The 14,030-nt window shown below is 49.3% G+C and overlaps 1 protein-coding gene across 1 annotated transcript in view; it reads right to left on the reverse strand.

The window, feature by feature from the left end:
• Nucleotides 1-206: 206 nt before the first annotated feature.
• Nucleotides 207-14,030, reverse strand: part of LOC127001061 (uncharacterized) — a 96,307-nt gene continuing 82,483 nt past the window's right edge. Inside the window, exons 2-4 of the mRNA XM_050865230.1 lie at nt 2,891-2,986; nt 2,337-2,438; nt 207-673 (exon numbers count right to left, since the gene is read on the reverse strand). Of these exons, the coding sequence (XP_050721187.1) occupies nt 207-673; nt 2,337-2,438; nt 2,891-2,986 (665 nt within the window). The remainder of the gene's footprint in view (nt 674-2,336; nt 2,439-2,890; nt 2,987-14,030) is intronic.

Genomic DNA, 14,030 nt, shown 5'->3' on the forward strand with positions numbered 1-14,030 from the left:
GCGCCAGGAGGCGGCCTGCCCAAGCCGCGGCGCCACGCGCGGGAGCACGGTGGGGCCCTTGGGTGGAGCCATGTCCATGTAGTTGTCGTCGACGTCTACCTCGCCGCCGACGCGCCAGGAGGCGGCCTGCCCAAGCCGCGGCGCCACACGCGGGAGCACGGTGGGGCCCTTGGGTGGAGCCATGTCCATGTAGTTGTCGTCGACGTCTACCTCGCCGCCGACGCGCCAGGAGGCGGCCTGCCAAGCCGCGGCGCCACACGCGGGAGCACTGTGGGGCCCTTGGGAGGAGCCATGTCCATGTAGTTGTCGTCGACGTCTACCTCGCCGCCGACGCGCCAGGAGGCGGCCTGCCCAAGCCGCGGCGCCACACACGGGAGCACGGTGGGGCCCTTGGGTGGAGCCATGTCCATGTAGTTGTCGTCGACGTCTACCTCGCCGCCGACGCGCCAGGAGGCGGCCTGCCCAAGCCGCGGCGCCACACACGGGAGCACGGTGGGGCCCTTGGGCGGAGCCATGTCCATGTAGTTGTCGTCGACGTCTACCTCGCCGCCGACGCGCCAGGAGGCGGCCTGCCCAAGCCGCGGCGCCACACGCGGGAGCACGGTGGGGCCCTTGGGCGGAGCCATGTCCATGTAGTTGTCGTCGACGTCTACCTCGCCGCCGACGCGGGGCACTGCGGGAAGAGTGTGACCATTACGACGACGACGACGACGACCGTCACGAAGGAGAAGAGAGAGAGAGAGAGAGAGAGAGAGAGAGAGAGAGAGAGAGAGAGAGAGCCCTGGGCCGGTATTAATAATGAGTCCTAGGAGTGATATTCAACTTTCAAAGTGAGTTTCCTCCTAACTTTGTTGCTAACTTCTAGAAGTCGCGAGTTTACTGCTAGGAGTCGCCAAGGTTGTAGAGGTGGTTGCATGTGGAGCGGAAGGAAACTGACTAGCTGGCATCTCGTCTCGGCGGCCGAAGCTCCGCCCCCTCGCCTGCCTAAGCCCCCCATGTTGACAAACCGAGTTTACTGCTAGGAGTAGCGACTTTACTGCTAGGAGCCGCCGAAAATGTAATAGTCCTCGTGGGGTACTGACTTAAGAGCTAACTTTTTGGATGTCTCGTTCAATATAATAACGATAATTACAGTTGACTGATGGCCCCCGCGCACTAATTATGGTGTCCGACGTGTTGTGGCAATAAAATACGGACAAACAGCTTTTTCAGAGAGCGCCCTTCAAAACAAGCTATGTAGCACTGAAGGCGATTATAATAGGCTACCTATTAAGTAATGCACACTTTGTCATTATTTCCTACATAGCTCACTCACATAGGCATGCTAAATATAATCACATAAAAATATCTTCTACAGTATAACTTCATATACAGGTAGGAATCATTGTATTAAGGAATAAGTTTCGTATCTGTGGCTTGGAGGGACGGGTGCGTCGCCTGCCGCGCTCACCATCACCCGCTTTTCCGCGAGCGTACACACCCGAGCGTACACACCCGAGCGTACACACCCGTCCAAGCCAAGGATACAAAACTTATTCCAATACAATGATTCCTACCTGTGAAGTTTTACTGTGAAGATATTTTTATGTAGATTACATGCATGCCTCTGTGAATGAGCTATGTAGGAAATAATGAAAAGTGTGCATTACTATATGTGATGCCTACTATAATCGCCTCTACATTGTTTGTTTTTGTTTTTGCTCGCTTTGCTTTGTTATCCCTTAAAAAACTGGGGGAGGGGAGAGGGGAGAGAGATAGATAGATAGATAGACAGCATGAAGACCAAAGCCTGTCTCTAGAGCGTTCATTAGGTCGTCCGGGGAGCGACAGGAATAGTACTTGTCAACAGCTTGGGGGCGGGGAGAGGTAGGAGAGTAGGAGATAGATAGATAGATAGACAGCATGAGGACCAAAGCCTGTCTCTAGAGCGTTCGTTAGGTCGTCCGGGGAGCGACAGGAATAGTACTTGTCATGCAACAGCTTGGGGGGCAGGGAGAGGCAGGGAGAGTAGGATAAGTATTATATATATATATATATATATATATATATATATATATATATATATATATATATATATATATATATATATACAGAGAGAGAGAGAGAGAGAAACGTGTATGCAAGTGTGTGTGTGTGTGTGTGTGTGTGTGTGTGTGAGAGAGAGAGAGAGAGCGAGAGAGAGAGAGAGAGAGAGAGAGAGAGAGAGAGAGAGAGCCCATAGCCGTGGCCGCCACTCATGCGTCAGAGATTCAACTTGAAAACTTAAGCCGCCAACTCTTGAGATTTTTACAGTAAACTCGCGGCACACACACACACACACACACACACATACTCACGCTGCCCCTCTCCCTGTCCACGCCGTCGCCTCCGGTAGGTCACACACACCACAATGGCCAGGATCACCGCCACCACCACCGCTATCGGCACCGCTATCACCACTGTCGAAGAGGGGAGAGACAGAGTGACCTTTCCTTGTGGCGGCGAAGGTGTGGACGTGGTGTGGCTGTGGTTGTCAGGGTGGAGGAAGAGCTTGTAAGAGGAACACCTGGAGGGGCTGTGGTGGCATAGGTTGTGGAGGGTGTTGTGGTGGTAGTGCCTGGAGGTGTTTGTGTTGTGGTGGTGGCGGTGGTGGTGATGGTAGTGGTGTTGTGGTGTTGGTACCTTGAGGTGTTGTTCTTGTGATGGTGGTGGTGGTGATGGTAGTGGTGTTGTGGTGTTAGTACCTTGATTTGGTGTTGTTGTGGTGGTGGTGGTGGTGATGATTGTGGTGGTGTTGTGGTGTTAGCACCTTGAGGTGTTGTTGTTGTGTTGGTGATGGTGGTGGTGATGGTGGTGATGATCGTAGTACCTGGATGTGCTGTTGTTGTTGTGGTGGTGGTTTTGGTAGTACCTGGAGGTGGTGGTGTTGATGTGGTGGTGGTGGTGGTCGTGGTGGTGGTACCTGGAGGTGCTGTTGTTGTTGTTGCGGTAGTGGTGGTGGTGGTACCTGGAGGTGGTGTTGATGTGCTGGTGGTGGTGATAGGGTCGGGCGGATCCGTGCAGGTGTTTGGGTTCTGCAGGTTCGTGAATTCTTCCGGACCGTGACATCTGCCGCCCGTTTCTTCGGCTGTGCTTGTCCAGCTGGAAGAGCCGTGAGCCACAATACTAAGGCCAGTAATGTGTTTGATCCGAGCTGTTTGCCTCATGCATCTTCCTCTGTATCCTTCAATGTTTAGGGTGAAATGCAGAATTAGGTTCAATATACTCCCTTGACCCGTGTTTCCCACATCCACCTTCAGTTTGATCCACATGTTGTCGCTGTAACACTTGTCAAGGCCAAACCAAGCTACTTGACGATGTTGTACATAAGATAGTAATGTTTGTGTCACTTCAAGACTAACTCCCTTGAAGTCATCTCCCGGCTTCACGTACACTGTTGTCGACTCACTATATCTTCCTGTTTCTCGTCTCTCCTCACAAATTGTCTCCTTCCCTCCTTCACTGACGACCACCACTCCATGAAGATCCTCACAGTCCCTGGTGCCGTGGGTGCCTCCAAGACGCAGCAGGAGCACCGCCGCCACAGCCACACGCCCCGTCATTACCCCAAGACACCCCAGGCCTTTGTGTCTCTGGTGCCTCCGTGTGTCTATTGGTGTGACGATGAGGGAGCCGAGATGGACGCCGGATATACTCCATGATTATAAAATGCCAACACACACACACACACACACACACACACACACACAGAAAATGCTCCCTATGTATCATCACTTACACGCCTGTTCCACGTGATCATGTCAGCTGGTATGAAGACTGCTTGTGGCTCATTGTTTACAGGCGTCCCCAAAGTGGTCAGTACAGATCCGCCCAGGGCTCGGCGGACCATTCTGTGCCATGAACGTGAAATAAACGCCCATGAAAACCCGATCGATCTCCTTCACGGCATCTGGAAATGGTTGACGTGAGTGGCGGAAGCGTCTGGCAGCACCGGCCTGGGATTGTCAGACTTCCTTTGCATTTCAGATTTTGTTTGAAGGGGAAGAATAAACACACTTTCACGTTAAAAAAATGAAAAATTAATAGATAAATCATAATGGAGAAAAATAATACGAATTATAAATGTAGATATAACTTATTAATGTAGATAACATTTGTGATACAGGGTATGATTTTCGTGGCATACTCGAACTTTAAAACTACTCAGTAAAAATGGTCAATACATTCTGGTGTTGGCACTCTGGCACCTCTCGGACGGAAGTTGTCATCACAAGAAAGTTTCTCGACGCACGCAGAGCAGTGCGGGGCAACAGAGACGCTAAACATTGTATTATTATGTTCAGTAAACTTTCAAGCACACACAATCCGTTTTATAATGATGTACGGTACTTCTACTGGGGAAAAAAGACACTGAGGAGACAGTGCGATAATTCCCAACTGAAAACGTGGCGCTGGCTACGGCGTGAGGCACAACGTTACCAGATTGTCGTACTCAGCACATTATATTTCCCGGTATCTGCCCTAAGCCTGCCGCCCCCACACAAATAACGATACTTTTTTTTTACAGCTAAGGAGACAGTTCAAGGGCATAAAGGAAAATATATAAAAAAAAGCCTGCTACTTACTGCTCCTGAATAGAGGTCAAAGGAGTGTCCAAAAAGAGAGGTCAATTTCGGGAGGAGAGGTGTCCTGATACCCTCCTCTTGAAAGAGTTCAAGTCATAGGCAGGAGGAAATGCAGATGAAGGAAGATTGTTCCAGAGTTTACCAGCGTGAGGGATGAAAGAGTGAAAATGCTGGTTGACTCTTGCATAAGGGGTTTGGACAGTATAGTGATGAGCATGAGTAGAAAGTCGTATGCAGCGGGGCCGCGGGAGGGGGGGAGGCATGCAGTTAGCAAGTTCAGAAGAGCAGTCAGCATGAAAATATCGATAGAAGATAGAAAGAGAGGCAACGTGGCGGCGGAATTTAAGAGGTAGAAGACTATCAGTATGAGGAGGAGAGCTGATGAGACGAAGAGCCTTTGAATTATGCTGAGTGTTAAAACCTTTGATTATATAGATGTTCTTTTTCTAGTGTAAACGTTAAACCAAAATTCCTAAAACGTTCCTAAAACGCCCATGATTACCGTATTTCTTACTTTTCAAACGCCTGATCAGAGATCCGAAATGATACTTTTTGTTGCCAAATGTTACGTTTTCAAATTTTCCACTGGGAGTTACACTGGCGGTGATGACTGCAGGGTTGCCAGATTATCGTATCCAACATTATCTTTACCGTTTTTGGACACTTAACTATAGCGAAAAGACACTAATAATTAAACCTTTCACCGGTAACTATAAATAAATGTAGTCATTGGAGTGGAGGAGACAGTTTTTGGGTCGGAAATCGGAAAACATAAGAGGCTGAGTACGACAATCTGGTGACGCAGGTGTCGAATCAGTGTCGGAGTGTTGGTCATTGAGGGTGGGCGTGCAGGTGTGAGTCAGTGTCGGAGTGTTGGTCAGTGAGTGCGGGCGTGCAGGTGTTGAGTCAGTGTCGGAGTGTTGGTCAGTGAGTGCGGGCGTGCAGGTGTGAGTCAGTGTCGGAGTGTTGGTCAGTGAGTGCGGGCGTGCAGGTGTTGAGTCAGTGTCGGAGTGTTGGTCAGTGAGTGCGGGCGTGCAGGTGTTGAGTCAGTGTCGGAGTGTTGGTCAGTGAGTGCGGGCGTGCAGGTGTTGAGTCAGTGTCGGAGTGTTGGTCAGTGAGTGCGGGCGTGCAGGTGTTGAGTCAGTGTTGGAGTGTTGGTCAGTGAGTGCGGGCGTGCAGGTGTGAGTCAGTGTCGGAGTGTTGGTCAGTGAGGGCGGGCGTGCGGGTGGTGGCGTCACGTTGTGCTGACTGATGCGTGGACAGGACTAATCCAAAGTTACGGAGACTGAGGCGGGACACAAAGGCCGGGGATATGGAGGTGACAGCCCGGAGCCCCAAAGTGATATGGTAGGAGGCATTTAAGTACTGTTTAGAGAGAGAGAGGTTCGAAACACGTGCTCCATTTCTCTCTCTCTCTCTCTCTCTCTCTCTCCCATGGCTACCACACTCCTACCTTGTATCACCTTTTCAGAGCGTCAAAGTGATATGGTAGGAGTCATTTATGTTGTTTAATTTAATGCTTGTTCAAATTCCTCCACCTCCTCCTCATTTTCACTGTTTTTATCTATATTAACATCTAGTCGAAGAGGCCTAGGGAAGGATGTGAAGGATAGGAGGGATGCAAGACGAGGGGCATAGGAGTTTAATAGAGGATGACTAGGCTATTGCTGGTTAATCTAATGCTTGTTCAAATTCTTCCTTTTTCTCCTCCTCCTCTTCTGCTACCAACATTATTTTTAACCCATTTTCACGGTTTTCATCAATTTACTTAGTGGAAAAAGCCTAGTAAGGGATGTGAGGGATAGCAGCGAAGAGACTATAATACCCGTTCTACAGTCTCCTTGGATAGCAGCGAGGCAGGAAGTGGAGCATAGGAGTGTAATAGAGGAGGGCTAGGCTATTGCAAGTTAGCCTAATAGTTGTTCGGATTCCTCCGCCTCTCCTTCGCCTACCAATTCACCATTTTAACCGCCCATTTTCACGGTTTTCATCACTTAGTCGAAGAGGTCTGGGACGGATGTAAGGGATAGAAGGTAGGAAGAGGGACATAGTTTCAATAGAGGATGGCTAGGCTATTCATGGTTAGCCTAATGGTAGTTCAAATCCCCCCTTCCTCCCCTTCTCTTCGGCCACCAACACGCCATTTTAACACATTTTCACGTTTTCATCACATTTCTTATCATTTCCTCCACTGCATAGCGATATGAATATTGTAGACATGTTTCTTGTATTGCTGGAAATCACACCATGTATTGCCTGGGGGTTGGGATGGCGTGTTCTTCCCTAATTTGGTGTGTACGTTAGAACAATGAACCATCAATCATTTAATCAATACATCATTAAGTAAGCTAAATATGGTAATTACTAAAACCAGAAGTTAGTTATTTAGAGGCAAAAAAGTCATAGGAGTTGAGAATTTTTTTTTTATTCTTTTATCATTTATCAATTCATGTTGAGTAATATTGAAGAGAGGGTTGCCACCTTTTTGCGAAATTAATACTAACAATATGGATTATTTTTTTGGTCCCTGACTGAATGCAGGGCAGCAAGAAATGACTTCCGGACAATAGAAGGGAGGCTCGAGGGGGAGAAGCTCCCCCGTCATTGGGTCGTGGGGCGAAACCTTCCCGTGAAAGGGGCCGAGTGGCGAAGCTACCTCCCCCCCCTGTTAGGTAGATTACGTGAGGTTGTTAGGTTAGGCTGGTATTTATTCGGTATGCGGTGTGTGGCGGGGCGGCGGCGTACACACACAGGCATTGAAAACTCAATTAGTTAGTAATTTCTGGAAAAAAATACTGTTGTGCTGAAGCTTCCCCGGCGACCATAGGCCTCTAGAAGCCTCCGGGAGGAACGAGCAGGGGCGGGGAACAAGGCAAGCCGTCCACGCCAGGGCGCGGCCAGACGCCAGGCGGGAAGTGTTGCCAACTCGCATATATTTTTGCTACATGTTCTTGTATGATATAAAATATACTGTAACATTCTAGACTGTACTGTTCTGGATATATATAGGAGAAGAGGGCGAGAGAGGGCCAGTCCCAGTCACAGTAAGCTAGTGGTCAGTGAAGAGTCAGAGTGAAGTGTACTACTAAGGAAGAATATTAAACTACAGAAGCTGTGCAAAGTGTTTACATATCTCCCTCCCACGGAGTCTTGTGATGGCGACACGGAACCCAAGTAATACGTCCGGCATAACACTGGTGTCAGGAGTGTAGCCATTTGTTTTTTCGCCATGGAGACTCGTTCCCAAGCTGCCCAGAGGGACGACATGATGACTGAACTTTTGGAAGCCTTGAGACTACAGGGGGAGAAACAAGAAAGAACACTCCAAGAACTCAAAGAACAACAAGAAAGAGCACAGCAACAACAAGAAAGAGCACAGCAACAACAAGAAAGAACTCTCCAAGAACTCAAAGAACAATAAGAAAGAGCACAGCAACAACAAGAAGGAACACTTCAAAAACTCAAAGAACAGCTAGAAGAGCGTTTGACGGGATTACAGCAACAGCTACAAGTAGTACAAGATGGAAGTGTGTCAGTGCGGAGAGAAATGACTGATGTGACCACGAAGTTGGGACAACGCCTGATATAAGTGGAGAAAGAACACATAAATTTTCAACAAGAGATGGAGGTGGTCCCGGGAGACGACACACAAATAAATATTAGAAGGAAGTGACAGAGTGAAGGCCCTTGAAGACTGCTTGGCTGGAAACGGACAGCCAGTACCTGCATGTACCGTAGATGCTTCACCTACGCAAGTCCGGAGTAGTTTGAGCCCTGTTTCGCCTGAGTTTACCCCCGCGAGAAGTTCCGCCAGCCCCATGAGTCTGCTGGTGTCGCCTGTTAGAAAGAAGCCTCAGGAGTTTGAAGGCAAGGTCTCCTGGGAGGCTTACCGCGCTCAGTTTGATCTGTTGGCAGTTCGGAATGGATGGGATGACTAAGAGTGCGCGGTTCAGCTGGCCACTAGTCTGAAAGGGGCGGCGCTGGAGGTCCTTGCTCAGCTCGACAATGCGACAAAGGGCAGCTACAGCGGGCTGGCACAAACGCTGGAGCAACGATATGGGACCAAGCACCAGAACGAGCTCTTCAGGGTTAGGTTCAGAACCCGCAACAGGAGGCGCGGCGAGTCTCTTTAGGAACTCGCTCAGGACCTTAAGAGCATGGCTCACAAGGCATACTCAGGTGCCAGCCCTGACCTGCTGACGGTTTTGCTGCGTGATCAATTCATCGATGCCCTGGACAGCCCTCAGGTGAAGATACAAGTGAACCAAGCTAAGCCAACATCAATGCAAGAAGCTCTGGCACGTGCCATGGAGTTTGAGTCCTTTGTTAGGTCTAGTTGGTCAAGCTTCAGGGACGACTCGACTTCTGGCTTTAGGGCACGAAAGGGCACTGTCAGCGACACAGACAGGTTCCAAGGAACGTGCTGGTACTGCGAGAAGGTAGGCACAAGGAGAACGAATGCTATAAGAGGAAGAAGGAATATGAAGGTGGCGCTAGGAAGAAGCCCAGAGAAGGACCCAAGTGCTGGAGCTGTGGAGAAAAGGGGCACTGGAAAAATGAGTGTCGGAAAAATGTGTCCCCGGCGAGGGACCACCACTCGGGCGAGGGAAGAAGGAGAACTGGTTCACGGGGGCAACGACCAGTCTGTCCTGTACATGCTCCGAAGATATCAATGTGCAGGAGAACCACCACGACGGGCTGCCAAGTGGAACAGACAGCGGAGGTGCCATGGGAAGACTTGGGAAAACTGCAACGGGAGGACCGAGATCTGAGACCAATTATGGAGTGGCTGAGTCAGTCGTCAACACAACCTGGGTGGGAAGTAATCTCGAGAGAAAGCCCTACCACCAAGAATTACTGGACTCAGTGGGACACTCTTCGGATGGACGACGGGGTGTTGCAGCGACGCTGGGTCTCTCATGATGGTCTTGACCACTACTGGTCCACGGTGCTACCTATGAAGTCCCGGGAAGGCGTCCTGAAAGAAATGCACGACAGCATCACCAGCGGACACCTTGGGGTAAAGAAGACACTGAGTCGCCTGCGCCCAAAGGTTATATTGGGTTGGCATGAGGAAGGACGTGGAAGAATGGTGTCACGCGTGTGAGGTGTGCTGTGCAAAGAAGGGCCCCAAGAAGCGTCACCGTGCCCCATTGCAACTATACCAGGTTGGAGCCCCCATGGAACGGGTGGCAGTGGATATAGCAGGACCCTTGCCTCTGACGACGAACGGAAATAGGTACATCTGCGTCACAATGGATTACTTCACCAAGTGGCCGGAAGCGTACGCCATCCCTGACCAGGAAGCCACTACCATCGCCAAGGTTTTGGTGGAGGAGTTCTTCTGTCGCTTCGGTGTGCCTAACGAGCTCCATTCCGACCAGGGAAGGAATTTTGAGTCAACAGTCCTTGCTGAGTGCTGCAAGCTTCTGGGTATCAAGAAGACCCGGACCACCCCTCTGCACCCACAGTCAGATGGAATGGTGGAGAGGTTTAATTGGACATTGGGCCAGGAGTTGGCCAAGCAGTGCAACAATGATCAGTCTTCATGGGATCAGAAGCTGCCTGCGCTTCTCATGGCCTACAGGTCTGCCGCCCACGAGACTACGGGGTATTCACCGGCAAAGCTGATGTTTGGACGTGAGCTGCGATTGCCGGTGGACCCACTGACAGGAAGGCCTCCTGGGGAAAGCCTTCCAAGGGACGCCTCCAGCTAGAGGAACGGCTGGAAGAGGTGCACCATCAAGTCCGTGGTGCCTTGAAGTTCTCCGGGGAGGCCATGAAGCGCGGTTACAATATGAGGGCAAGCCACGTTGACTTCAAGGAAGGAGACCAAGTCTGGCTGTACAACCCGCAGAGGAAGAAAGGAGGGAAGGCCCTTACACTGTGCTAGAACGCCTCTCCGACGTGACTTACCGAATCCGGAGAACGGAAAGGACCAAGCCGAAAGTTGTCCACGTCAACCGCCTATGGAGGTACCACGGTCCGGGAAACTACACTTGGAACAACTACAGACACCCAGCAGCCGACGAAAACGCAAGGGACGTCCAGGACCGAGAGGAGGTCGACGACGACGTAGGCCTTCTGGACCTTTCAGCCGAGGGAGATAACCTCCCGGCTTCGGCAGATGTTCCAGGGACACCCCAAGAAGCGGACGACGACGAGGCGCACCAGGAGACAGACGCACAGGAGGCAACGAACAGAAGACAGAGACAACGCAGGCGTCCACAGCGATACGACGATTATTATGTTTTTGATTGATTCTCTTATGTTTGTACATAGTTAAGTGTGTGATCGTTACGATCACAATTAAGAGGGGGGGATAGTGTTGTGCTGGAAGCTTCCCCCGGCGACCATAGCCCTCTAGAAGGCTCCGGGAGGAACGAGCAGGGGGGCGGGAAACAAGGCTAACGCGGCCAGACGCCAGGCAGGAAGTGTTGCCAATTCGCATATATTTTGCTACATGTTCTTGTATGATCTAAAATATACTGTAACATTCTAGACTGTACTGTTCTGGATATATATAGGAGAAGAGGGCGAGAGAGGGCCAGTCACAGTAAGCTAGTGGTAAGTGAAGAGTCAGAGTGAAGTGTACTACTAAGGAAGAATATTAAACTACAGAAGCTGTGCAAAGTGTTTACATATCTCCCTCCCACGGAGTCTTGTGACGGCGACACGGAACCCAAGTAACACGTCCGGCATAACAATACTATCTCCACAAGAAGAAAAAAACATACTTTGTCCAGAAATAAGTAGTCGGTGACTCGAAAGGAAAAGGCTATATACCCTCTCTTCAATAATCCCCATTACTTTTTATCCATATAGTTTCTCGTTTATCACCTTTATGTAATTTATCAAACGGTTGTAGACTTTTAAACACAAGGGGGCGTATGAGACAAAAATATTGAAATGTCCCTTAGAATTACCATTTTCTGTTTGTGTTTCCTGAGAGAAAGTTTGGGTGAGGGAAAACTGTGTTAAAATATTAATGAAATCTGACGCTTGTATTTAGACAGGGATTACCCTTTTATGACTCTCCCTCACGCTGGGAGAGAGAGAGAGAGAGAGAGAGAGAGAGAGAGAGAATGTAGTTTTTGCTAGTCACATTCAGTATCACCACCATCACTACCACTATCATCACCACCACCTCCACCACCACCACTATTACACTGGTGGTGATTGTAGGGGTGATGATGTTGTTACGTGGTGGTGAGTGTATAATGGATGAATCTCTCTCTCTCTCTCTCTCTCTCTCTCTCTCTCTCTCTCTCTCTCTGAACCGTTTTTCTCTACCTTTATGTTACACTAATTTATTTATTTTTCTGCCTTTCCCTTCTTTCTTTATTTTTATCTTCTTTTTCTTCGTCATCCTTCATGATCCTCGTTCTCTTACTATCACTCTTCCTCCTTCTCCTCCGACCGTCACTTCGCTGCGTCGGGAGTAAACTGAATATTGAGGTGCTTTCATCTGCTCCTCAATATCGAGGTGCTTTCATATGGTCCTCAATATCAAGGTGCTTACATCTGCTCCTCAATATCGAGGTGCTTTCATATGGTCCTCAATATCGAGGTGTTTCATCTGCTCCTCAATATCAAGGTGCTTTCATATGGTCCTCAATATCGAGGTGTTTCATCTGCTCCTCAATATCGAGGTGCTTTCTTCTGGTCCTCAATATCGAGGTGCTTTCATCTGCTCCTCAATATCGAGGTGCTTTCATCTGGTCCTCAATATCGAGGTGCTTTCATCTGCTCCTCAATATCGAGGTGCTTTCATCTGGTCCTCAATATCGAGGTGCTTTCATCTGGTCCTCAATGTCGAGGTGCTTTCATCTGCTCCCCAGGCCCCAAGTGGCTGTCGAGCAGATTAAATCACCAAAGGGGACAACCTCGTATTGAGCCAATAGGCTTTCTGTTGCCTGCATTTCCATGTTTCCTTCTCCTCCTCCTCCTCCTCCTATCACAGTACAGTTTTAGTAGACATAAAAAACACTAGAATCCCTCTGGTAGCCTGACTCCTTATAAAACCTAACCAGCAAACAGCCAACCAATAGTTACCCTCCTTACATTTACTCCATCTTCCCCTTCACCAAAAAAACAATGTATAAGTGGGAGAGATGAGAGCAAAGTTACAAAAACATGGAGTGCCTCAGGGGACGGAGTAGGAGGACTGGAACCTGTTGCCCCATTGTTAGTCTTGGGATCAGAGCGTACTGTGTTTAGGTATATATGTTAACTGAAAGGGTTCACGAGATTAGGCAATGGTTGTTTAGTGGGAGAGGAGGAGGAGGAGATAGGGAGGTGAGGAAAGACCCAGCAGGAATTAGGAAGAGGAGGAGGAGGAGGAAAGGGAGGAGGAAGTGACGAGGCAGCTTAGGTTGTATTATACTTGAATTTGAATGAGGAGAGACGGGAAGAATGGAGGAGGAGGAAGGAGAAGAAGGAAGAAAAGGAGGAAGTAGAGGAGGTGGGAGTGTTGAGAGAGAAAGAAGAGTAGGAAGGGGAATAATGAAGTAAAGGAAGAAGAGGAGGAAACATTGAAGAAGGGAGAGGAGGAGGAAGAAGGTGAAGGAGGTGGGAGTACTGAGAGAGAAAGGGGAGCAGGAAGAGGAAAAAGGAGTCAAGAAAGAAGAAAGAAAGAGGAGGAGGAAGAAGGGGGAGGAAGGAAGAGTATCGCGAGCGAAAGAGGAATAGGAGAGAAAAAAAGTTGGGTGGGAAGGATGAGAATGAAGAGGAGGAGGAAACATGAAAGAGGAAGGAAGAGGAGGAGGAAGAAGGTGAAGGAGGTAGAAGTGTTTAGAGAGAAAGAGGAGTTAAAGAGGAAAAAGGAGTAAAGAGGAAAAGAAGAGGAGGAAACATGAAAGGAGAGAAAGCATGGAAGAAAGAAGAGGAGGAAGGAAGAGAAGGACGTAGGAGTGTTGAAAGATAAAGAGGAGAGGGAGAAGGAAAAAACGGTAGAAGCTAGCGGGGTAGAGTCACGGGTAGAAGGAGATCCCCCATCTTTTGGCTCTTCCTCTCGGGGATCGAACCCAGAACCTCTCGGGTGTGAGTCGAATGTGCTAACCATTGCGCCACGGAGCACTTCAACACCTGAGAACTGCATGAAGAAAGAGGAAGAGAAAGAGAAAGAGGACTAAGGAAATTTATAAGAAGGAAATCGTAGATGGAGAAGGATGAAGAAGAAGGAATAGTGAATAGGAGAAGGAGAAGAAGAAAAAGATAATGAAGATAAGGGAGAGAAGGGGGAGTGTATAGATGTGTTGTGAAGGGTGGTGGTGGTGATGGTGGTGATGGTGGTGGTGGTGGTGATGGTGGTGTTGTTGTTGTTGGTGGTGGTGGTGGTGATGGTGGTGTTGCGTGTGCCTAGGGAAGAAGAGCCAAGGAGGTGATGAAGAGGAGGAGGAGGAGGAAACATGGCAGGCAGCAGAA

This window comes from Eriocheir sinensis, chromosome 20, assembly GCF_024679095.1.
Source record: "Eriocheir sinensis breed Jianghai 21 chromosome 20, ASM2467909v1, whole genome shotgun sequence".
Classification (NCBI taxonomy): Eukaryota; Metazoa; Arthropoda; class Malacostraca; order Decapoda; family Varunidae; genus Eriocheir; species Eriocheir sinensis.